This window comes from Alternaria arborescens, assembly GCF_004154835.1.
Source record: "Alternaria arborescens strain FERA 675 chromosome Unknown contig_7, whole genome shotgun sequence".
NCBI classification, from domain to species: Eukaryota; Fungi; Ascomycota; class Dothideomycetes; order Pleosporales; family Pleosporaceae; genus Alternaria; species Alternaria arborescens.
Genome location: NW_021167862.1, coordinates 1,166,235 through 1,190,292, shown reverse-complemented (window position 1 = coordinate 1,190,292; position 24,058 = coordinate 1,166,235). Strand labels below are relative to the sequence as shown.

The 24,058-nt window shown below is 51.2% G+C and overlaps 10 protein-coding genes across 10 annotated transcripts; 5 read left to right on the top strand and 5 right to left on the bottom strand.

Moving 5' to 3' along the window:
- Positions 1 to 407: 407 nt before the first annotated feature.
- On the top strand, positions 408 to 3,005 carry AA0111_g4166 (ATP-binding cassette sub-family D member 2; the record flags this gene model as incomplete). Its single annotated transcript, XM_028650135.1, has 2 exons — positions 408 to 2,556; positions 2,620 to 3,005. The coding sequence occupies 2 exons, from the start codon at positions 408 to 410 to the stop codon at positions 3,003 to 3,005; spliced, it is 2,535 nt and encodes an 844-aa protein (XP_028508357.1).
- Positions 3,006 to 3,486: 481 nt separating this feature from the next.
- Positions 3,487 to 8,559, bottom strand: AA0111_g4165 (Helicase; the record flags this gene model as incomplete). The annotated part of the gene is made up of 1 exon (XM_028650134.1): positions 3,487 to 8,559. The coding sequence occupies one exon, from the start codon at positions 8,557 to 8,559 to the stop codon at positions 3,487 to 3,489; it is 5,073 nt and encodes a 1,690-aa protein (XP_028508354.1).
- A 398-nt stretch (positions 8,560 to 8,957) lies between these two features.
- Positions 8,958 to 9,728, top strand: AA0111_g4164 (hypothetical protein; the record flags this gene model as incomplete). Its single annotated transcript, XM_028650133.1, has 4 exons — positions 8,958 to 9,091; positions 9,142 to 9,289; positions 9,344 to 9,655; positions 9,702 to 9,728. 4 exons carry the CDS (start codon positions 8,958 to 8,960, stop codon positions 9,726 to 9,728), a joined length of 621 nt encoding a protein of 206 aa, XP_028508355.1.
- A 731-nt stretch (positions 9,729 to 10,459) lies between these two features.
- On the top strand, positions 10,460 to 11,706 carry AA0111_g4163 (hypothetical protein; the record flags this gene model as incomplete). The annotated part of the gene is made up of 4 exons (XM_028650132.1): positions 10,460 to 10,646; positions 10,711 to 11,167; positions 11,221 to 11,439; positions 11,490 to 11,706. The coding sequence occupies 4 exons, from the start codon at positions 10,460 to 10,462 to the stop codon at positions 11,704 to 11,706; spliced, it is 1,080 nt and encodes a 359-aa protein (XP_028508360.1).
- A 529-nt stretch (positions 11,707 to 12,235) lies between these two features.
- Positions 12,236 to 12,668, bottom strand: AA0111_g4162 (hypothetical protein; the record flags this gene model as incomplete). The annotated part of the gene is made up of 3 exons (XM_028650131.1): positions 12,236 to 12,265; positions 12,326 to 12,565; positions 12,627 to 12,668. The coding sequence occupies 3 exons, from the start codon at positions 12,666 to 12,668 to the stop codon at positions 12,236 to 12,238; spliced, it is 312 nt and encodes a 103-aa protein (XP_028508361.1).
- A 134-nt stretch (positions 12,669 to 12,802) lies between these two features.
- On the bottom strand, positions 12,803 to 13,805 carry AA0111_g4161 (hypothetical protein; the record flags this gene model as incomplete). The annotated part of the gene is made up of 2 exons (XM_028650130.1): positions 12,803 to 13,544; positions 13,645 to 13,805. 2 exons carry the CDS (start codon positions 13,803 to 13,805, stop codon positions 12,803 to 12,805), a joined length of 903 nt encoding a protein of 300 aa, XP_028508358.1.
- Positions 13,806 to 14,598: 793 nt separating this feature from the next.
- AA0111_g4160 (hypothetical protein) lies at positions 14,599 to 18,841 on the bottom strand (the record flags this gene model as incomplete). The annotated part of the gene is made up of 4 exons (XM_028650129.1): positions 14,599 to 14,697; positions 14,749 to 15,564; positions 15,612 to 16,193; positions 16,238 to 18,841. The coding sequence occupies 4 exons, from the start codon at positions 18,839 to 18,841 to the stop codon at positions 14,599 to 14,601; spliced, it is 4,101 nt and encodes a 1,366-aa protein (XP_028508359.1).
- Positions 18,842 to 19,748: 907 nt separating this feature from the next.
- AA0111_g4159 (hypothetical protein) lies at positions 19,749 to 20,144 on the top strand (the record flags this gene model as incomplete). Its single annotated transcript, XM_028650127.1, has 1 exon — positions 19,749 to 20,144. One exon carries the CDS (start codon positions 19,749 to 19,751, stop codon positions 20,142 to 20,144), a length of 396 nt encoding a protein of 131 aa, XP_028508637.1.
- A 409-nt stretch (positions 20,145 to 20,553) lies between these two features.
- On the top strand, positions 20,554 to 21,823 carry AA0111_g4158 (hypothetical protein; the record flags this gene model as incomplete). Its single annotated transcript, XM_028650126.1, has 3 exons — positions 20,554 to 20,694; positions 20,830 to 20,988; positions 21,053 to 21,823. 3 exons carry the CDS (start codon positions 20,554 to 20,556, stop codon positions 21,821 to 21,823), a joined length of 1,071 nt encoding a protein of 356 aa, XP_028508636.1.
- A 176-nt stretch (positions 21,824 to 21,999) lies between these two features.
- On the bottom strand, positions 22,000 to 23,754 carry AA0111_g4157 (hypothetical protein; the record flags this gene model as incomplete). Its single annotated transcript, XM_028650125.1, has 1 exon — positions 22,000 to 23,754. The coding sequence occupies one exon, from the start codon at positions 23,752 to 23,754 to the stop codon at positions 22,000 to 22,002; it is 1,755 nt and encodes a 584-aa protein (XP_028508641.1).
- Positions 23,755 to 24,058: the final 304 nt, after the last annotated feature.

Here is a 24,058-nt window from a genome sequence, read left to right as displayed (position 1 = left end):
GAAGTTATGAATTGAACGAGGGGATGCATTGGAGGCTTTCGTCCGCATTGTAATCATCATGCTTTCAGGTGGCTGGTAATTATCAGACTCGATAAATAGTAATCATAATCAAACACTTCCGAATTTGCGAAGCTATTACATCGGTGAAGCTTATTCTGGTCTGTTCTCGGCGTATAGTTCAAGAACACAATGAAGATAACATTAGTGGCGGTGTTCATGAGCTACTGTGGAGCCACACCCCGGATTACCCCAGTGCACGTGGCACGTTCACATGCCTCGGCTCAAACCGCAGCCAGCATCATAGCACGTACTCACATGCCAGCCAAGTACACCATTACTAGACCTCCGCCATCGACTTTACGATTGGGAAATGAAAATCTTCCTAGGGAGGATGTACACGGTCAACCATGGCCGTCCAGTCCACCTTACGCCAGCCTCATGACCCTCTCTTAGCACTCTACGACCATTATGCGACGCGCCTCAAGTCCCGCGTACGCAGCGCTTCGAAGGTCACGAAGCTTCTGACTACCATCACCCTTCTACTCACCATCATAGGCGCGGGATATGGAGGTACCCGATGGTACAAGAGCCGGCGCGCAGAGAAAGAGACTGGCCGACGCTTGCTGAGGAGGAACTCCGGACTCAAGAACAAAGACGGCTCCAGGACAATATACGTTCCCTACCGCGACTCGACGTCCAAAGTAGTCATCCATCCCACCAAGCAAACCACATTCGATGCTCATCGTAGACTTTTCCTCCAGCCCCCACGCGCAGCCCGCATGGCTGATACTACGTCGAGCGATCCGCAAGCGCCGCCGCCGCAAACGAAGCCGGGTCTCAATCTGGCTTTCCTACACCAGTTTCTAAGCCTGTTGAACATCATGATACCGCGTTGGAACAGCAAGGAGACGGGTCTGTTGGTCAGCCATAGCGTCTTCCTCATGCTGCGGACATATCTCTCCCTCGTCGTAGCGCGCCTCGATGGAGAGATCGTGCGCGATCTCGTCGCGGGCAATGGAAAGGCTTTCTTGTGGGGTATAGTCCAATGGCTGGGTGTCGGCACATTTTCCTCGTACACGAATGCCATGATCAAGTTCTTGCAGAGCAAGGTTTCCATCGCGTTCCGGACACGGCTCACGAGATACATTCACGACTTGTACCTGAACGATCACTTGAACTACTACAAGCTCCAAAATCTGGATGGAGGCGTAGGAGCTGGAGCAGACCAGTATATCACGCAAGATCTGACATTGTTCTGCGCGAGTGCCGCGTCGTTGTATTCGAGCCTGGGAAAACCGTTTGTGGATCTATGCGTCTTCAATTACCAGCTCTACCGTTCTCTAGGACCTCTGGCTTTGACTGGTTTGTTAAGCAACTACTTCCTCACAGCGACGGTGCTACGGAAACTCTCTCCACCATTTGGCAAACTAAAAGCCGTCGAAGGTCGAAGAGAAGGCGAGTTCCGCGCACTGCACTCTCGTCTCATCGCAAACGCCGAAGAAGTCGCTTTCTACGGTGGTGACGAAATGGAAAAGCACTTCCTCGAACATGGTTTCAAGGATCTTAAACACTGGATGGAAGGCATCTACAGCCTCAAGATCCGGTACAATATGCTCGAAGATTTTGTCCTCAAATACTCATGGTCAGCTTTCGGATACCTCGTTACGTCGCTTCCCGTCTTCTTGCCTGAATGGGGCGGTGCAGGAGGTACACCTGAGCTGCCTGGAGGCGAGAAATCACACCGCGAGCGAAGTCGCATGAAGGACTTCATCACGAACAAGCGGCTTATGTTGTCTCTTGCAGACGCTGGCGGTCGTATGATGTATAGTATCAAAGACCTCTCTGAACTGGCCGGCTATACATCCCGCGTCTATACATTGATCAGCACACTCCATCGCGTTCATGCAGATGCATACTATCCTCCGCCCGGTACACGACCTGAACTTTATTCCGTCTCCGATATTCAAGGCACAGTTCACAAGGGTTTTGACGGAATTCGTCTTGAACACGTTCCAGTTGTTGCCCCAGCCTTGCATCCAATGGGCGGCGAAGAACTCCTAGAGTCTCTGTCCTTTATTGTTCATTCCGGTGAGCATCTTCTCATCACTGGTCCCAATGGCTGCGGCAAGAGCGCCGTCTCACGCATAGTCGCCGGTCTCTGGCCCGCATACCGTGGTCTTGTTAGTCGTCCACGTAGCATTGGCGTAGATGGCATCATGTTCCTCCCTCAACGACCCTACCTCTCCACTGGCACCCTCCGTGACCAAGTCATCTACCCTCACACCGATGCCGACATGAAGGATGCCGGCCGCCGCGACTTTGAACTTTCCCAGGTCCTCGAAGAGGCGAAACTTGGCTATCTACCTGACAGGGAAGGCGGCTGGGACACGAAGAAAGTATGGAAAGACGTTTTCAGTGGTGGTGAGAAGCAGAGAATGGGCATTGCAAGATTACTTTATCATGAACCACGGTATGCGTTTGTGGACGAAGGAACAAGTGCGGTCAGTAGTGATGTGGAGGGCTTGCTCTACGAACGCGCAAAGGCGAAGGGAATAAGTACGTTCTCTATTTATCTCCTTTTCTTCTTCGATATAACATCGACTGACTTATTGATTCTAGCGTTAATCACAATATCCACCCGCGCATCCCTAAAGCGTTACCACGATTACACACTGACTCTTGGCATGGGTGATCACGGCGATGAGTGGGACTTCCAACGCATAGGTACGCAGTCTGAGAAATCGAATGTGGATAAGGAGCTCGCAGAGCTGAGGGAGAGGCTGGCTAAAGTGGAGGAGTGGAAAAAGAGGAGAGAGGAGATCGAGGCAGAGTTGAACAGAGTGTGGGTAGAAGCCAAAGATGGAGAAGGCGACGAAGAGAGTCAAGAACTGGCCCCACCGCCATATCTAGAAAGAGAAGAGGAAGACTATGCGATCAATGCAGATGATAGTGGTGAGGAAGAGGCGGTCCAGAGTGGCAGTGAAGACACATCTGCATCTATCTAACAACGTAGAAAAAAGAGAGATATATATTTCTGTTACTGTAACGAGAGCTAGGCAGGCCCTGCATTAAGAGTGTCTCAGCCGTTGATCTTTGTTTGGTGCAAGACGCAAAAAAAGAATAGAGAGCCGGCAAAAACATACAACAGCGGGGATTCGCCAGTGGTCACCCACCTGACTACTAATCCGCCGGTATCTTGCTTAACTAGGGCTGAGCGAACGGGAAGCTGTGATTTCAAGATCCTATGGTCGTATGTGACAGTACTGGTTATTTGACCGGTCTATAAACCTCGGGTGTTGGTGTGGTCAGCGTATACCAGAAACAAAATCTGCGGGCAGCATCCGACTTCAACGTGAATGTACAGTTATCTTATTGCTCTTCCTCTCTGTTGAGGAAACGCCAGACCATGCAAATGCTACTACGATTGTACAATTATTAATACATTTTTACGCTTCAATACGCTCGCTAAAAATCAAAGGCCGTCTACTAGTATTTCTTCTTTCGATGCCGCACATGAGGATCCTGCCCCTTCCGATTCCTCTTCTGCCTGTCCGTTGGCGGTCTGTATGGTTCTTTGCCATATTCCTCTCGGTACAAGCTCAGCATGTATTCATCGACGTGTCTCCGTTCCTTTTCGTTGCCGTCAACATCCAGATCTTCGCCCGCTTTAGTGGTAGCTGCGGCTTCAGAGACAGCCCTCGTAGCGTTGAGGCTCTCGTTGAAGTCGACTTGATCTTCCTGAATTTCATCCACAATCTCCTTTTGCGCAATGGAAGCTGCAGTACGATCTTCCGTATCTTCTACGTTGCCCATAACACGTGCGTCGCCAAGGAGTCCAATCTTCTCGCCGAGCACACGTTCCATGGCTGCGCCAGCTTCGTCGGTAGTGTCGATGCCCATATTCTCGTCAAGCGCGTCGCGCCAGGTAACCTTGTTGAATGTGTCTGTGGTGAAGTCACCCTTTTGAATAATGACGTCGTCGAGAAGACGTTTTTGATTGGACTTTCGGAGGATGTTGGCTTCGATGGTGTATTCGCTGACAAACTTGTAGATGTGTACGTCGCGTGTTTGACCGATACGATGGGCTCTATCTTGACATTGCTTGTCCATTGCAGGGTTCCAGTCAAGATCATAGAAGATGACGCTATCAGCACCTGTGAGATTGATACCGAGACCACCAGATCGGGATGACAGGATAAAGCATAGAATGCGAGGGTCGGTATTGAAGCGGTCTGTAAGAATTTGGCGCTGTTCGATCTTGGTAGATCCGTCAAGACGTAGATAGCGATACCCATGGATATTGAGGAACTGCTCGAGGATATCGAGAACCTTTGTCATCTGCGTGAAGATGAGCGCACGGTGACCACCAGCTTGCAGATCTCGTAGTAGCGTTGCAAGACGCTGAAGCTTGCCACAGTCGTATTGAAGAAGACGTTTGTCTGGGAAGGCGATGGATTGTCTAATGCGGGAAGCATGGAAGGGATCTTTTTCATGTGCTGCCTCCGACGATTGGATTAGCTGAACACCGCGTCTGGACAAGGTCAGAGGAGCAAGCTCCTCCGCTGCAACAGCAGGTGTAACACATGTGAAGCGAGTGATGAGAGGCTCCATGGCCTCAGCACGCTGTTCCAATGTAGGGATCATGTCGTGGAAGTGTGTAATTTGTTGATCGTGCCAGTGTGACAACACACGATGGGAGCGTGGTGATCTGAAGCCGAGAAGGCCATGGTGTTGGCGAACAATGTCGTAATGGATTGCCTCCTCTTGCTTCGGTTGCATTTGCGCCTGGCCAAAGCCATGATAATTCGGATGGGGAGTGTGGTGCGTTCGGTACAGGAGCGGCTTAGGTACCTTCTTTCCTTCTGTGATAGCCCCGAACGTGAAATCGTGCCAATCAACGGTGACCGCCTCGACAATGTCCTTTCCGTATATAGGCATAAACTGAGTACGAGCGCGAGTGAGATTAAGACAAGTTTGCAGGTGATCTCGAACAGCCACTTGCTCTCGCTTGGCCATGGCTGCCATGGTCGATTGTAGTGGGGAGGTACCCTTGTCGGTCGGTTTGTTGATGCGCCGTGTTTGGCGCTCAATCAAGTCTTCTAGAGGCCGTGTGGCACGAATAGGATAGGTACGTCGAGCATGGCCTAATTGAGTCTGTTCCCGTCGTGCAAATACCAGATTCAGAGCGTCTAAGTTTACTTGCTTGTCTTCCATGCCCTCTTGCAAGCGCTTCCGAATGAGCAAGTCCTTGATCTCGTACTGAGCGGCAACCGACTTGGGCATAGCCATGGACGTTACAATAGCTCGCGTTTCGAACAGGTCGGGGTGATTGCAGACTTTTCGTAATGACATTAAGCAATTGATAATCGACATGTAGTTTCCGGAGGACAAGATCTCCTTGGTCGAAGCACGGCCCATGAATCCGTCATAAAGCTGTCGTTGCCGCTTAGAAAGCTTACAGTAGACAACATGCTCATATTTTCCAGGCATTTGCTTCTCAACCTCCGACTTCAGTCGTCGAAGCAGATATGGCCGAAGTACTTCATGGAGCCGTTTGACCACCTTCTGCGCTTCTGCGTCGAGTTGTTGTCTTCCCTGGTCGAGAATCTGCGACGTAGGATTCTTCAACGCTAGCGTGAATTCTTCTAGACCCGCGATGCGACCCTCTCCAGCAAATCCAGCTGGCATCAAGAAATACAGCAACGACCAAAGCTCGTCGATATTGTTCTGCAAAGGCGTACCGGTCAACAGGAGCCGCCGCTCTGTCCGAAGGTTAAGCATGGTCTGCCATCGTTGTGATTTGAAATTCTTGATGTTATGGGCTTCGTCGAGCACCAGGTAGCGCCAGGGCCGCATCTTGAATGCTGCTGCATCCTGGAGGATGAGCTGGTATGAAGTAATGACAACATTGTACATGTCCTTTCCAGTGTTGCGCCAGCCTGAGCGCTTTCGTTTTCGCTCGTTGATGTCGCCATAGTACGTCAAGATCTTGAAGCCTGGCAAGAACTTCTTAAACTCCATCTCCCAATTGAGCATGACGCTAGTGGGCACTACGACTAGATGCGGACCCCATATTTCGCGACGAACAGCAAGGTATGCAAGGAGCGAGATCGTCTGTATAGTTTTTCCTAGACCCATCTCGTCTGCGAGGATACCGTTAGTATCAGACTCGTATAGATTCGCTAGCCAATCTAGTCCGTCGTGTTGGTACTCTCGGAGGGTACCGCGTAGCAAGAACGGCACCTCGGTTCTTGGTGGAGAAGACGTGTGCCGAGATCTAGAAGCACTCTTAGATCGTACTACATCTTCCATTGGAGTTGACTCAGCAATCTCGATGGAAGGAGCCGGCTGTGCCGCGGTGTCCCCATTGACATGTGGCTCATCTACCTCAGCGACGGAATCATGGCCGTTTACACGAGGCTTCTCTTCAGTGGTTTCCGCAGGCGACGGAGCATGACCGTTTGGCTGTTCTATTTGGGGGGGCGATTCTTCTGATTTCATGTCGTCAATCGTGGTCTTGGCAGCCTCTTTCAGTTTCTTGATGTCTTTAGGTGCCAAAAAGCCCATCATGCCCAGTTCTTCTTCCTCGCCCTCTTGATCATCGTCATCTTCCAATTCGCCTGCTTCTTCACCATCGTCGTCACTTCCCGAGCCTTCGTTGCTTGACCAAGCCTCGCTACCGGATTCTGAGCCCTTGTCGTCTTCAGAATCTAGCAAAGCATCATCAACCTGATCAAGTTCGATCGTAGCAGGGTCGATGTAACCTGGCTTTTTCTTCTCCTCATCTTCTTCGTTGTCATTGAAGCCGTTGGTATGTTGGAAAGTATTTTCGGGGGGTTCGCTGGTATCTTCGTCTTCAAGATCAGGGTCTGGCGTTGGCGCAGGAGTACCCTCTTCCGCATCAGCCTGCTCATCGTCGTCATCTTCTGAGTTCGCTTCAGCTTCGGAGCTACTATCTGGAATATCGGGAAGTTGTCCATATTTCTCGCGTAGCTGTTCGGCTGTGAGGTTCGCATCTTCATCCTGTTCGTTTTCTTGTTCGCTATCGGAGCTGGAAGACATAATGTCGTCGTCGTGTTGTTGTTCTGAGGCGTGCGACACCCCGCTTTCAGATTCCATCTCATCGAAATCGTAGTCTTCGCTGACCAGGGAAGATGCGCCATCGCCCGCATTACGGCCACCCAGAATCTCTTGTGCCTGGTTGAACATGTCATCCATAGCCTTGTGTCCGAGCTGCAACTGCTCCTCTTCGTATTTGGCCACACGCTCTTTATCGATCTCAACCTTGACCAAGCCCCACGCGTCCTTGACATCTTTCACAAGTTGCTTGTACCTTGTCACCTGTCGCTCAGTCTCTTCTTGTTCAATCTCATCTTGACTCTTGCGCTTGAACTTGTTCTTCCAGAAGTCATATGCCTCCCTAGCCAGGATCTTAGCCGTCCGCCGATGTGCCACCTTTTCCTCTTTCAGCAGCTTGCCGAAGTGTAGAGCATGCGCCACCACGTGATCCCAATGGCCATACTGTGGAGGCGGTTCTGGGGCTGCTTCAGGTGCATACACACTACATCGTGTCTGGCTCAAAACTCCATGCTCAGCAGCTTCGACGATCTGTAAGCGACGCTCGGCCTCCTCCTCAGCCTTCTCTTGTGTTATCCTGAGCGCCTCTTCGCCGTCTAGTGGGTCGTCCTGCCCTAACCACTCTTCGAGGGATGCGTACTCTGACTTGGGCGGGGCATGTGCGGGATGTCGATTCGGAGGGTCGGGCTTTCGCAGTCGCAGGCGAAGACGAGGGGCGGGCATTGCCGGATTCGAGTCGTCGGGCGATCCATAAAGGCCGGCATAGGGGTCATGTCCATTGGTTTCGGCATCGTCCACGGGTTCGTCACCTAGATCGTCAGTAGGCGCCTGAGCGCCCCTCCGAGAGCGTCCGACCCGCTTGCGCATGCCTTCGGGCGACCCATTTTGAAGTGCTGGCGATGCGACTGGGGATGTTGTCGCAAGTCCAGATGGCTTCCTCTGGCGCTCAGATTTGCGCGCCGGGGTTACCAAGGACTGTGCAGAAGCCTTCTTCGTGATAGTGGACGGCGTCTTTCCTTTCGGGACAGACATGGGCCCTGAGCCATTGCGCGACTCCCGCTTGACACCATTCTTAGGGGTGCCATTCGTTTGCGTCGTCTTACTAGCCGGTCGTGAATTCCGCTTTACAGGCTCTGGCGTCGGCGGTGCAGTGTCCTTGTTTACACGCGACGACTTTCTGACGCCATTCTCGAACACAGTCGTGGGTCCATCAGCCACGAAAGACTTCCAGGGCGGCGATACGGCGCGTGATGCTGAGCGACGCGGTGTGGCATCTTCGAGTTTCCGCCGCTTTGCCGGACGCTCAATGACGCCACCATCATCGCCATTTACTGGCAGCTGATCCTCGTCCTTGATCACAGTTGCGCTATCAATCTCGATGCTGTCTCCATTTTGTGTGTCGTCGGATGCGTCGTGGGCGTCGATCGAGTCGCGTGGTGGAATGGAGTCGATGTCGCGATCCGCGGCGGTAACTTCTTCCATTCAGGAAGGGCGAAAGAGGCGGCCTGGGGAGCCTGGAGACCACCCGGCGCGCGGCCAAATCGACATATATCAGCTCAAATTCGGAGTCGCAAGATAGCCTGACGCGTGCTGATAGCGGTGAAGGGATCAGATTTTAAATATCTGTTCGCGTTGGGATGATGCTGTAATGTGTCGATGTCGTGAGATGTTAAAAACAGAGCCGGCGATAATGTTTGGTAGGGATCACACGCTAAGTACCGGCACGGGCGCGCATGCTATCCCCTCGACGTGAAATACAACAAGATGGTAGTATCTACACTCCTGGATGCTGTGATTGTGGCTGTCTAAAGTCTCCGCAAATTCTCCCAGGCAGGCGTCAGGCTCTTCGGTCGCGTAGACGCCTTTCGTGCTACATATTCATGACCGATTGTGGTAGTACACAGAGCAGTTGGACCCACTTCTCCGCCAAGCATTACCGGGGTGCCGCAACTGAGCTCATCGCGAACGACACACCAATACTCATATCCACCAACCCCCGGAATAGCGCCACAACGTAAGCAGACACCGAGCACCTGTATCGCAGAGGTACTCACTGCACTCCAGCATGCTTCCCAGGCGCATTGTAGCGGCCCGCCCGCTGGCTCGAGCCATTGTCCCCGCCGTAGCACGCCCACGACCCCAATTCACCCAGATCCGAACCGCCCTTACCGATGCCGAGAAGAGCGCCGTCGAGCTTGCTGACCCGAACCAAGTACGCCTCCGAATTATATGCAAGCAATGAAGGGCGTAGTGCTGATAGTGATAGAATGGCGGCTACATCAACCCTCCTGCTGAGAAGCGAGGAAACCGCGACCCATACGGTGATTACTGGGACAAGCAGGAGCGCCGCAACTATGGCGAGCCTTGCCACGAGGACAACGATATCCTCGGCGTACTAGCCCTGCACGACTACAACCACTTCAGTCCCCAATGGGGTTTCGTCCTGATGGGCACATTCATCGCTACCGTCTTTGGACTTTGCGCAGCTGTTGGCACCGTATACCCCGACAAGCTCAGTGCTCCCAAGACATACCCAGACGGTCTGGAGGCTGAGCTGGGTGGAAAGGGCGCATTGCTGGTGAGTTTATGTTGAGAAGTCGAGGACTATCGCTAACTGTGTACAGGCAAGGAAGCCCGGTGAGGGCTGGTAAATTGTATGCAGATTCAGCTGATATATACAAATGGAATTCTCTATGTCAATTCAATACCCAGTTACCATCCTAGGCTTGCTGATGATGCTTTACGCCACTGCCTGGATTCAAGTGATAGTCTATTACTATTTTTTCTGGTTCGGTGTACTACCTAGTTAAGGACTATGAAACAGCCTATCAAAACGGATTCCTGAAATTTGACCGCGAGTCCTCTGCAATAGGCCCCGTATAGTGGGTCGTGGAACATGCGAAGCCAGGAATGTTCCACCCCATCCCAGGACCTCATAGCGTTACAGCAAACCACTAGTATAAGCACATGGGCCCCATGTATCCCACACTTGACCCCAAGGATTCGAGGGAGCTCAGCACTCTATTCGTTGCGTGTCTTTTCATCCTTGCTTGGTATTCGCTCTGTCGGGTGTCCGCCAGGATGTTTGCCAGGATATGATTGGTCAATTTTCATATTGTATACAAGCAATCAACATACTCATGTACGGCAGTTGGATTTGGAACCTTCTACAGGCCACAATCCTTCGACGACACTACCCGACATGGCGAACCGTGAAGATGATGTGGGGTGAGTTCCATGTGGAGACCTTGCTATGGACGTTACCCCTTATATATTGGTAGGCGTATGCGGTACAAGAGTACGCATCTGAACTTCCACATCTGTATTTTACGTTTTTGTCATCCGTAATTGTTAAAGTCATTCACGGTATTTGATCGTCGCCATGTACTGGTCCTCACTTGGGCTTGCACTTACCACTTTCTTCAACAATGTCGCAGCTTCGCCAGCTCACAATCTCAAAGCGCGCCAATTTGCGACAGCTGCAATGCTGCGCTTCCAGTGCTCTCAATTAGTTTATGATCGCATCGACCCACTTGTTCAGCCTGGCGTTGCACCCTCAGCACACATGCGTAAGCAGCATCCACCTGCGGGCTCTACACGAATTCTAAACTAACCCGGCACACCGTTATCCAGACCAGATCGTGGGTGGAAATGCCTTCAACGTGTCTATGCCACCGCTCGACCTCGATCCCAGCACGGAAGCCACATGCACAACCTGTGATTTCGCTGAAGACCTCTCAAACTATTGGACCGCAAACCTATACTTCAAAGCGCGCAACGGTACTTTCCAACGCGTCCCTCAGATGGTTAATTTGGGCCTTCAGGGTAGAGAAGGCGTTACAGTGTACTACATTCCGCCATACGATGGGAAGAGCACCATCACAGCTTTCCCCAAAGGCTTCAGGATGTTGGTTGGTGATCCAGGATTGAGAGTCCAGGAGGGACAACAAAAGCAGCTTTGCCATCGGTGCTTTACGAACAAAGAACAGGATCCCTTCGGTGGCGCGCCATGTATTGGAGAATTCGATACTGCGGGACTGCCACCAAAGATGTGTGGCGGTGGAATTCGGACGACTATTACGTTTCCGACGTTCGTTCATCCTTCCTACGTATCTTTGTTTTCGATACTGATGTTGAACATAGATGCTGGGATGGCAAGAACCTCGATTCCCCCAACCACAAAGACCACGTCGCTTACCCAACAACTGGCTCCTTCGAGTCCAACGGTCCCTGCCCAGCGACACACCCCATACATATGCCGCAACTCATGTACGAAGTCATGTGGGACACCACTCCTTTCAATGATGCGGCTCTCTGGCCTGATGATGGCTCACAGCCTTTCGTGTATAGCATGGGTGACGCGTGAGTGATCTGCGAAGATAGTAGAGAAAACGATGCTAAAAACACTATAGAACTGGCTATGGCCAACATGGCGACTATGTCTTTGGCTGGAAAGACGGCGCGCTGCAAAAGGCTATGGATCAACGCTGCTTTGGAAACACCTGTACTGGACTGACGACCCAGGGTGCTGATGTGTCGACAAAGTGCGGGGTGCCGCAAGCTGTGAAAGAGCCGGTCGATGGATGGCTTGATGAATTGCCTGGTGGGCCGGCCGTCACTTACGAGTAACCTGACTGCAAGTTGTGAGCCATGGAAGAGTAACAGTGATTAAAGGAGACCAGATAGACGTGACGCCGCTTCATTTGTGAGCAAGCAGACGTTCGCTTTGTTTAATTCCTATAGAACAAGTACATACTCCCCAGACCGTCGTAGATCTGGGGAAAGCTTCAGACGTTCAAAAGCAGTTGCTGTAGTCACGCTTCAACAACCATTGGTACTACCCTGTCCAACGAGGTGTGTGTCAAAGTCTCTTGTGCCACTGGCCGTGGCAACTTTAGCATGCTCACAGTGGTCCTTTATATATTGTAGATCGGTCAAAATATCCTGACAAGAAGCACAGAATTGGCTATTTGTCTGGAAGAGTCATGAGAAGGAGCCCGAACAAGTAAGGGATTCAACATACCTTGTTACACAAGTAATTCCCGCACGTATTTGAGCAGGCTACTCGTGCACATACTCCCAAACCCGCCATTCACACAGCAGTTTGCACGGTTGAGTGCCCTCAGGTAACCGAGGTTATTATGACAGGACTTAGGGCCTAAGATATACGTTCCATATTGCAGTTTAGCTATTCCATGACATTAGTGTGTGTTGCAAATAGCAGAAGGGCGAAACATTAAAGACCTACAGTAGACCACTTTGCCAGTGAGCGTGCTTCAGAAGGTTCGAAAAGATCAGGAAAATCGCCGGGTTTCAAATATCCCATCTGTTGGTACACAGATTTTGTATCACCTGTGAATGTGACGCCAGGAAATCGTGGATCATACACCGTCATGTTTACAAGGACCAGATCATCGACGGACCATCGGGCGGCGAGACTCGTGTAAGAACCGTTCTCCTCGGGGATTGCAACTGCGTTGATCATTACCTATTCGTACAAATCGGTATGAATGCTATGAAATAGCTAGAGAGAACAGGAAGCTACTTACAGTGTATATACTAAGGCATAGAGTCGCGAGAACAATCTTCATGTTGGCAAGGGGCTTTTGATAGTCTAGTTGATGTTGGTGGGCAGTAGTGTGCTCGTAGGCTGGGCTGATGGTGTCTGAATTTGAGTGGTGCAGGCTGAGGATATCCGGAAGGAGAACATGTAGCAGGACGAGACCTAATACCTCGCCCTGGCAGGCAAAGGTTCCATCAGATACCTCATTCTCTCGGCAGCGTCATCATCAGCCAACTTTTGTCTCTCTGGGTCCATCTCTCCCTCTTCATCTGAATCTTCACGAGCTGTCTCCTCCTCCTCCTGCCTCCTTCTCGCCCTCTTCCCCAACCTTGATTTCCTGTTCTTTACGAAAGGTCTCATCTGTCGCGATTCCGGCTCCAGCTCGAGATCGTGAACATGGAACAAGTTACACAGCTTCCCTTTCATCTCGTTCAGCCATTCCATGACTTCGACTTCGGACCGGTCTCCCGAGAACGGCACAATCTCATCCTCGTTTGCGGCAGTCAAGCAGTTCATCATGAATTCTTTTGGAAGGGCGTCCTTCCATTCTTTCATTTCCTGCTTCGTTCCAATGTACACGATGACATCGACGATGAGACTTCGAAGAGATGAGTCCGAGCTGGTGGCCTCGTATATGTCTGAGATATACTTATACGGCAGTCGATCTGGATTATCGACAATGCGGAGGAAGAACTCGTTTAGGGCTGCGTTGCGCAATGTATCGATCTCAAAGTCTTTTGCGAATTCAAAAATGTCGATAAGTGTGCTGAAAGAGAAACGTCGACCCATCGTCTCATCTGAGTCCATACGATAGAGGTTACCGGTTTTGAGGAATTTTAGAAAGATGCGGAAGAGAAAGGGCGAGCTATTGGGAACGATGAAGGACTCTGATGTTCCATGTAGACTGGGGTATGTCAGTGTACTTTTGTAAGGTTAAACATGTATAATAGTGCAGTGGATGCCCCTACGATGAAGTGCTGAATGACGCGATGATAAAAACTTACTGATCATTGAAGTAGTATGATATAAGGCGCAGGTACCTTAGAGGCGCTTCGAGCACTTCGGTATCGCTACCACTCCCTACTTCCAGCGACACGATCTCGGAGGCACACCGTGATCCAGGGTACGTATAGGGGTCACTGCAGGGTAAGTGCGAGCTCGACATCGCACTTTAAATATAGATGCAGTGTTGATGGAGGCGTGCATGAGGGTAGTGAGGTAGCGAGGGAGAAGACGAAGTCGCAATGGAAAACATAAGTCCAAAAAGCGTTAAAGCGGGGTTGCCTTGACAAGTGCAAACGGCCAAGTGAAGGTGAAGAAACCCACTGCCAGACAGGTATATATAGAACTGTACTAGAGAAGCCAAAAGGAAAGGTATAGAGAGGCGAGACAGCGTGTTCTTGTTCACACGGAAGGAAGACACGAAAGCAACATCCGGTATCTAACGTAGGATGATGATGCATTTACACGCACATATCCCACAGTTAATGCCTAAGAGCAGTCCTGAGCGTACTCAGACGAGCTGGCGAGACTCCAGCACGAAAAAACTGATGAAGGCCGTCTTTCCTTATGCTATGTCCATGGAATTCGAGAAGATGTAGATCATCTATGGATTAGAGTATCGAAGATCGATGGCCCACTGATGCTTGGCTCAGTCAACACTGACTTGGAAGGGTCACTGGAGTTAGCATACGTAGGGCATTCACGATGACGAGCGGCGCACCTGCCTACGTAAACATCATAGACATCATCTATCTAACTATCCTACTTCATGTCATCCCATATCTGCGAAAGCCCACATAGACGCCTCGCTGTACATCCCATGAAGTCCGGATGCCACCGATAACACATTAGCTAAGCATGCCTCCAACGCCCGAACAACGCACAATGATGCAGAGGTATCGAAAGGAGAAACAAACACCAAAACAGTGACATGTGACAAGAAGGGTAGGTTTCTTTCATCGGCGTGGGCCCATACCGCCCGTCATGCGACCACCACCAGCGTTGAGACTCTGTCGGACGATCATTTCTGCGGCCTGCGCAGCAGCGAGGCGTTCCTGTTGTGCGTTAGCGAATTCAAGTTCGGACAACGACGGGGTGACACATACCTTTTGCCTGCTTCTGTCCTTGAGGTATCGCTCCGCCTCAGGCCTCATTCTCAATATCCTCAGAATCATGTCGTCATTAGGCTCAGCCTGTGCTTCCTTTCTTTTCTCCTCCTTGGCCTTCTTCATTGTACCCAGGTTCCTCGATAACATAATGGTCTTGTGTTTCCTAGTTGGCATTCCGACAAGTCCTGCCGCACCACCGAACTGGTGACCCATAGCAGGCGGTGCTGACATGCGATTAAGACGTTGTGACTGTTCTTGCTGCCGCCTTGCGCTGGCAGCGGCCATTGATTCGGACGTGCGAATAAGATCCTCGGTAGGTTCGAAGTAGAAGAAGTTGAGGTTCTGAAGCTCATGGTACTTGGGCGATTTAAGAACGTCCATCGGCACACCTTCGACGTTACCATCCTCGTCCACAGCATGGAAGAAGTCGAACAGCATCTTCAGCCACTTGAAGACGATATCGAGCTCTTGCTGTGTCAATGGGCGTTGCTGTGACAGCTTGTCAGATAGAGGAGGTACGAGTAGCGACTCTATCGTTGCAAGCGCTTCTTTCCAGAGTCTTGTCATGACCATGATCATAGCAGCATCTGTCAATGTCTGCTTCATAATCGCAAAGTTCTCGTCAAAGTAGACGAAGAGAGGACCAAGGGCTTCGGCAACATCTTGCTGCGTGGGACCCTGAGCTTGGATGACCGACATAGGTCGGGCTGTTCTAAAGTTGCCAAGATAGTTCGTTACCTTCGATGCTACTCCTTTGTTTAGTAGAGCATCAAGTGATCGGCGAGAAAGCTTATAACCGATGAAAGAGGAAAGCTGTCTTTGTTAGCTCAAGCCATCTGAAACGATAGCAATATGCCTACCTTGTCCGTGATCTTCCGTGTCATGTCACGCTCAGTCCTCTTAAGTGTTCTGAACGACTTGCCGAAGTAGAATTGGATATCATCTCGCTCTCCTTCCATACTCACACGTAGTAACAGACGACCCTGGGTGTCCAAATCAAGCCAGTATTCACGGGGCATGTAGTCGCGGAAATGTGATGGGTCGAGCTTGAGAGATGTCCGACCAACGCAGTCATGATCGCCCATAGCGTCCCAGTCCCAAATTGTCGCAACAACATTAAGCGGGCCGTTAGTCGTGATATCAATCGTCTCGTCCCAACGTGGGTTCAAGTTGCGGTAGATCACACGAGTCTTTGCCAAGCGCTTTTGGTACTCATCACCAAGTACAACATATGGATCGCTAAGTCCATTCATATCGCACGCTTTCAGATCTTCAGCCTCGATGATCTTAATAGTGAAGACAAAGTTATTGTTTCGAGCGCGTTGTGTTGGTGGTGGTGAGTGCTTCTGGATGACCTCAGCGCAGGCATCGACGCCGATCTCGCGCTCGAGCTTGTCTAACTGCTGCATAGCATACTCAATATTGTTGAGTTTGACAAGTGACTAAACATGTAAGCATTGACCACGCCATGTAGTGGGTGACTTACCTCAGGGTAGAACTGGAAGGGCTCGACTTTCTCCTTTTGACTGTAGAAGTCCTTGACTGTCGACAGCCACTTTTCAGATTTGGTTTGACGGGCGGCAGCCTCTTGTTCGGGTGTAAGTCGATCCATCTCTTTAGCAAACTTCTGCTCCACAAGCTCGCAGTATCTTGCGAGTGCGACGCCGATTGACTTGGAGACAGCAGTCATGAATTTGGCGTACTGAACATCATTATCCCAGTTCAAGGAAACAATCTGCTCGATGCTCTGGTTGAAGGATCGGAAGACGTCCACAACCGATACGCTATGGCGCTCGTCATCGGAAGGAATGGGGTTCTGGGACTCGATCTGGAACTGGTCCGCCTTGAATGCGTTATCAACCCACCCAATCAGGTTCTGGTCCGTCATTTGAATCCATCGCCATACAAAATCCTGTAGCTGTTCCTCGATGCTGAAAGCGAAATTTTTGTTTGGCAGAGCATCGCTGTGTATGCGGCGGATTTCAACGAGCTCTTTGTACAAGTCGAACCCATCCTGCACAGGTACGTCTTCTTCTTTGCTTTGCGCAACGTCCATGATTCGAGCGACTAGGTCTCGCGCATCTGCGGCGTACGAAGGAAACATTTTCTCGACCAGACACATCATGGGACTAGCCCCCATGACTTCTGGGTTCTTGCGATAACGCTTCTGTATCCGCTCGCAGAGCTTGACCACGGCGCGACCAAGTTCAATGACGTGATAGAACTCCCATTCTTCTTTTGTGTCTGGAATGTGCTTGGCAAGAAGCTCCCGATACACATCACCGGCCTTCTCCCTCAGACCTTGGCGTAATTGCTCGGTAAACTGATCCATATCTTCTTCAGTGCCAGGGAACGTGGGGTCATCGTAAATGTGTGACTCTAAGATATACATGACCGGCCCGAGTGGAGGCGGTTTGGTATCGTACACATGCATCATCAGCTCGTACAACTCTCGCAGCAAGCAATCGTGCAACGTTGACAGAATTTGCTGGTTGAGAGTATAGTCCTGGATCGTCCATTTCGTTCGATCAAACAAGGATTCTTGCACCGGAATGTGACTCATTCGATGTGACTTCTTATCTGTTGGCGGCGGCTCTTTAACATAATTGAAGGCAGCGTCGAGCGTGTCGAGACTGATATCTTGGTTGATGTACTTGTCTCTGATGACATCTAGGAACAAAACGAGGCGGGAGAATTGGGGTATCCTCCATCGGAGAGCTATTTCGTTCAAGAGTTCTGCCGACTGCTTCGATAGCAGTTTGACGGACGGGTTCTCGCTCGTAGCTTCAGTTGGCTCGAGTTCAGTGTCCGCAAGGTCATACGTCAGTGCTTCATTCAGTATCGCACGGTAAGTGGCACGTGGATCTGAAGGTATGAAGGTGTAGGATGAGCTATCATTGGGGTCGTCGTTGATGTTGAGCCCACTCATATCCACAGGTTGGTCAATGACATACGAGGACCCGTTCTCGGAAGACAAAGACCCTTGCCGCGAAGCATCTGAGTAGCCCGGATCCAAAGACGCCTTCGGCTTGAATTGTGGCACAGATCCGGGGGAGCTCTTTGCGAGCTCGGGATTTGACTGAATGATAGCCAATATCATCTGTGAAAGATCTGGTACCTCTTGATTCTTCCAGGCCTCGTACGCCTCCTCAGTATCGAAGTCGTCACTGTTCAGCGTCTTCTTCGTCATGAGACTGAGGTGAGCTTGGTATGTCTTGAGATCCTGCAAAGCAGCCTTTTCTGTCCACACGGCCTTGTAGCGATTGATGTCGGCCTGCACGTCGGAGTATCCGACGGCGAAGATACGCGATACCACCAAGACGAGTGGCATGTCCTTGACTTCGTAGCTGCGTGGAACTTCGACTTCGACTGTTGTGCCACCTTGTCCGCCGTTGCGCTGGTTCTCTGCCGCCAAATCTTGGTCGTGTACGAGAAGCTTCTTCTCCATGGTGGCTAGCCGATGCGCAAGTTCTGGTCGGTCCTTTTGCCAGTCATGGTCCTTGAGGGTGGAACTGACAAGACGCAGGAACAGAGCGACGTGTCGATCTACCATGAGCTTCCAGCCCTCATCTCCTGGCGCTTTGCCCTTTTGTAGTTCTTTTGTAGCGTTGGAGTAGAAGATCAGGAGCAGGTCCTCTACTCTCCTATCCTTGTCCATGTTCTTCCTGAAAGACGGGTCCTTGAACGCGTTCAAGAAGACGGCAAACGTCCGCTTGACCGTGGCATCCTGAAACTCGGGCATGCGTTCCTGGCCCATGAGCACCTTTGTTATCCGCTTGTCGAGCGCGGCCATGAAGTCGCGGGGGAAGCGCGTGCTCTTGGAGTCTCGTATGAGGGAGAAGTCCTTCATGAGGTCGTTGATCGAGGTCGACGAGCGCTGGATATGCTTGGGCGCTGCAGGGACATGCTGCACCCGCTTCTGTCGGGGCTGGAGGAGGTATGCGAGGTATGCTGCACGCAGAGCATAGAGATAGGCATCTTGGGCGGTGACGGGGCGCTTCCCACGGGCGTTGGCCGAGCTGTGTCGTCGCAGGCGGTCCTGTGCTTGGAGGCTGTTGATGCGGCGATTGCTCCCCCGGGTGCCGTCCATGGTGGAGCAGGTGGGAGGGTTCAATGGCGTGGGTGGACGAGTTTGGCTATGGTTGGGCGCATATCAAGGCGGTGGTGGTGTAGTGCACGCTCCCGGGCTGCAGCTGCCCAGTGGGATGTCCTAGCGGGGTCGTGCCTTCTCTTGTGGTCTCTCCTGGCACGCGGCGACTCTGTAATTCACCCCAGGGCTTCTTTTGCACGCTTCACGGAGGGTTGCTACGATCGGCGGTAATCTTTGGGCGTCGCGTCGTGGCCGACGGGGTTCCTGGTGGCGCGGAAGATCCACCGGAGTGCGTCACACGTTGTTGCTGTGCAGGGAGCCAGGAGCCTCATATCCGCTGACTGGGGCCCGGCCACCTTGAAACAACGCTTTAATTAGCCGCGAGTTTCTTGTTTCGTAGCGCCATGTCAACCTCTCTGCCATAGAGATAGTGGTTTTACTAGCAGCGACGCCGTTGTCCGCACACTCTCGCCAGGCACATGTCAAGTATGAATAGCCTCCGCTTCACTCTATGCGCCCATCGGTAGCGCATCACACGCTGCGCTGCACAGCACACACGACATTCCTATCGCGCCTGCTACCACAGCCTTCTCTTGCTGCCCGGTGTCACTTGCATATGGTGGTGCTGCTGACAGTATGCCTTCAAGCTCGGCACTCGTCGGCCCATTCACATGAAGGGCAGGAACCCTGAGCGCCTGATATCTTTTACTACACCACAGCAATCGTGAATCGCAGCCTGTGAACCGGAACCTAACTTCAAACTTCAGCAAGATAAACACAGCTCAACCAATTATCACGCGCATCTATATCCGCCAAATCGACTCGTACCACTCGAGCCAATCCACGATCCCAGTAGACTCGTCGTTCGCATCAGACAATACACTTGGACCACTACCTACACACTGTCATGCCGGAGTCACAGAGTCCCACAAACGCTGCCGACCGGCCCCGCCTCACCGAAGCTCAAAAGAAGGAGAACCACATTCGCTCTGAGCAGAAGCGACGCGAAGCCATAAGAGAAGGCTTCGACCGACTTGCCTCAATAGTACCCGGTCTAGAGGGGCAAGGGCGAAGCGAGGCAGTCGTGCTGGGAGGCGCAATCAAGCTTATGCGCGAGAAGATTGTGGAGCGACAACAAATCATCGCCGATGCCAAGGCAAAGGGGATTGATACAACAGGATGGGAGTTGGACAAGGAGACTATGGAGGCGTGTGCTAGACAAATGGAGAGAACGCTGGCCGAGGACAGGCAGGCTGCCAACGAGGAGGAGAACGGTAATGGGATTGAGGTGAAGAAAGAATAGGCATACAGATGCAGAACGAAGTAGATATGGACTGAAGTTGCGAGGCGAGGGCACAGTGTTGGAACATCCCTACTTTGCTGTTCAACAGTAAAGATATGGATTCGCCAACCAGCCTGCGTCTTCCTATGGCCTACGAAGGATTTTGAGAAAGGTTAACGGAGATTACTGCACTTTTCTTGACCATCGCGCCCAATCGTTGCATTCAAAACAAACGTAATGATCAAGTCAGCTTCCATTGTGACAACTCAAGATGGGAGTACATTTAGACGGCTTACATTCACCCGTGCACCTCACATGTCTTATCGATAAGCCCAAAATTATCTTTCACATGAAAGCAGCCCCACCATCCAACATACTAACGCCTCGCATACCGGTCTAACCTGATTCAACCCCAGTCCAGTATCCCATAATGACCTTCAGTTTCGGCTTCTCAGGTGACGATATAGAAGAAGATCCAAACGATGTGCAAGACCAAGGACAGCAGCCAGCAACCACGGACAGTGATGTGCCACCACCGATCCCGGCAAAGACACATGATCTAGATGAATTGGTAAGTATGCGCTTTTGGTGCTTGTGTAATGCAAGTGCGTACGCATAATGATTTCTCATTCTTGAATTTTCAATATACCTTCCCTGTTTAGAATATGTCGTTGATATTACTGAGTACCGAACTGACATACCACAGCTATCAACCCTGCCAGACAAGCTCTCCTACTCAACTGTCAGCATAACAAGTCCCAAAGGCTTCACAGCCCGTCTTCCACGCCGCGAGCTCTTCGATGTCCGCCTTCAGCTCATGGCCGAAGACGATGGATCTTCTCAGACGCCCCTAACAGGTCTCGATGTACGTTTCACTTTCCCACCAAAATTCACATCATAGACTCATCCAAGCTAACACTCAAACCAAGGACTCGGACCTCCGCCAAAACGTCTACGAAGGCGGCTACAAGACTTGGGAATGCAGTCTCGATCTTGTCCGATACCTCTTGGATCGTGGTCCGCGGAAGGACCTCGATGACCTGATGCGCGTTGGACACGTTATCGAAATGGGCTGTGGCTCCGCGCTTCCTTCTCTTCTCCTATTCCAATACGCAGTGAAAAATCAACTTGGAATTTACTTCACGCTGACAGATTATAACGCCGATGTCATGCGACTCGTTACTCTTCCCAATTTACTCTTGACATGGGTGGGTACACTGAGTGCTGGAGATAGTCAAACGCTGTTCTCGGAAACTGGAAACCCGCTGTTGGAACAAGAGGAGAATGGCGAGTTGTACATCACTCCCGAGATTCTCTCTGCTTTCAAGAGGGTAATGAACGAGACTGGAATTACCATGACATTTATTTCGGGATCTTGGACACCGATTGATGCGCTTCTGGAGATGGTTCCTTCGTCACCAGACTTGAATACTTTCATCCTTGGTTCCGAGACGATCTACTCGCCGGCTTCGCTTACGGCGTTCACGGATGCGATCGTTGCGCTGATGGGGCGGGTCAAGACAGGCAAGACTATGGTGGCGGCGAAGAGAGTCTACTTTGGTGTTGGAGGTAGTGTGGATGGATTCAGGGAGGCTTGTGCACAGAGAGGATGTGTGGCTTATGAAATGGAGTTTGAAGGATTAGGGGATGGTAGTGATGGGGGCGTAAGGAGATGTTTGGTCGAGGTGCAGATGTACTGAATTTGCAAACAATGGAGTTTCAATAAAGTCATAAGCTATGAATGGCGTGGGTATCTAGATACATACTAGGGGGAAAAGGAAGCCAAGAGACTAAAGACAATCTCATGAACGCCATCATGCCATACCCAAGCACAAACGCAGAGTTATCCAACCTTCTCAATGCCGAGACAGTTCTACTACTTCGCCCTGATCGTGACCGTCGGTCCAGGCAGCTCTCTCCTGCCGTCAGATTCCTCTCCACCACGCATAAGCCTCTTGTATGTCTCCCTCTCTTCCCTCATCTGCTCTCCACGACTGACCTGCAGCCTCTCGACACCCTTCCCAATAGTATCAATGTGGAATTCTAACGAGTAACCACTCGCATATCCCAAGATCTCCGGCGCCGCGACGCCTTCCCGCAGATTTTCCAACTCAGCCTGGATTTCCTGTAGCTTGAGGAGCGTGTCCGTTACATGATTGACGGCTCTTTTGCGGTACCCGTTGATGTTGGAGAGTAGGTTGAGGGATTTGATGTTGGCCTTCACATCCCCGCGGTTTCCACCGAGCTTTGTCCAAAGGCTAGAGAGAAGCTCGTCTTGTCTGCTCGTTATCGTCTGGTCGTCGTTTGTCGCAATCTCATAGATGGTACCTAGTCGCTCGTCGAGATTTTGTAGGACAAGAAGGAGCGCTTGAGCAGTTTGAATGAGACCGGTGATTTCGTCCTTGTTCTTGCTGACGTGTAGGACATATTGGTCGAAGATCTGCTGTTGAAGCGTTGGTGGTGGGGCCACAAATGCGCCTGTGAGCTGGTTGAGGACTCGGCCAACAGCGCCAACTGATGCTTCTTTCTCCGAAATCCCAGACAGTACATTCATGGTCCAGGTATTTGTTGCGATGACGCGGTCCATGGCTGCTCCTATACGGCTGTTGTAGCGGGAGAGATCGAGGGAAGCCTCATTAGCGGTTTGCATAAAGTACTCAAATTCGTTCTCCAGTGCTTTGCGGCTTGGAAGACGAGAGTGTTTGACAAGAATTCGCAAATCGCGAATAGCAAGTTCAGAGTTCTTGATCGTGGCAGGTAATGCAGAAGTATCTTTCGATGCATCCAAGATATCCTCAAATCTACCTTGGACGTTGATAAGCTCCTCAAAATCAGCTTGAGGGCTTTCTGTGCCTGTCGTAACACAGGCAGCGATGAGATAAGAAGAGCCGGGTATAGCACAAACAGGACCCATCACGGCATTTGATACCGTGGAGCGTAGCATGCCGGATGCTATCTGTATACTGAAAACTAGTATACCAACACCAAGTATGACGCCCAGGACCGGTTTGATGAAGTGGCGCAGGGCGTAGGAGAAGATATCCAAGAAATGAGCAAGAAGTGGTGCGGCGACGTTGTCCCAGAAGAGACTCACGTAATGCCATGGGCTTACCCCCCCCTGCTCTTGTGGTGATGACTGTTGATGTTCGCTGGCAGAGCCTCTCATAGAAGAAATGCCAGATGCATGGGGTGGATTTGATGAAGGATTTTGGGCCAGTTTCCTTGCTCGGTTTCGCGGCTGGGGCTTTGTCCCTGGTGACCCATTGTATCCACTCTGCGAGTTGGCCATAGAGGGCATGATGAAGCTTGGCTCGAACGCGTCTTGCCTTTGCGTCCTTTGGTTTGATCCTATTCTCTGCGACTGACTGGCTTTAGTACGACTCGCTGGCTGTCGTACTGGCCGAACTTGGGTTCGAGCTGTAGGTGTTGATTGACTGAGGTGGTCACGCTTAGGTCTCGGTGTCACAGGTGTCTGGGGTTCTTGTATCGTTTCTTTGTCGGGTCCTTCCAGTTCCACTTCACTGGCTTCGTCGCTAGCGGAGTGAATCGATCCTTCGTCGCCGGATGCGTAGTCAGCGTCACCCCAACTACTGCCCAAGCTGTGTTCGAGTCGATGGGAACGTGCGCTCATGTTCTAAGTTGGTAGTGTCTGTGAGTGGGGGCAATGATCGCGTGGGGCAAGGTAAGGATGCGGATTAAGTGGTAGTTATAGGATTGGGCAGTAGCAGTATTTCTAGAGACAGTCCAAACTGTCTCACTAACTGTCCTTTGTGTAGTTGTAGGAGGTTGGGTAGGCGGCTTGCCACTTCCTACGTGTGACGTGGGGCATATCAATCAGGCTTCGAGCGCATACCACGATCAGCTCGCAGCCGAGACACTTAGTGCTTTTGCCATCAATAAAGTTTCCGTGCGGATGAATGACTCTAGCACGTTAC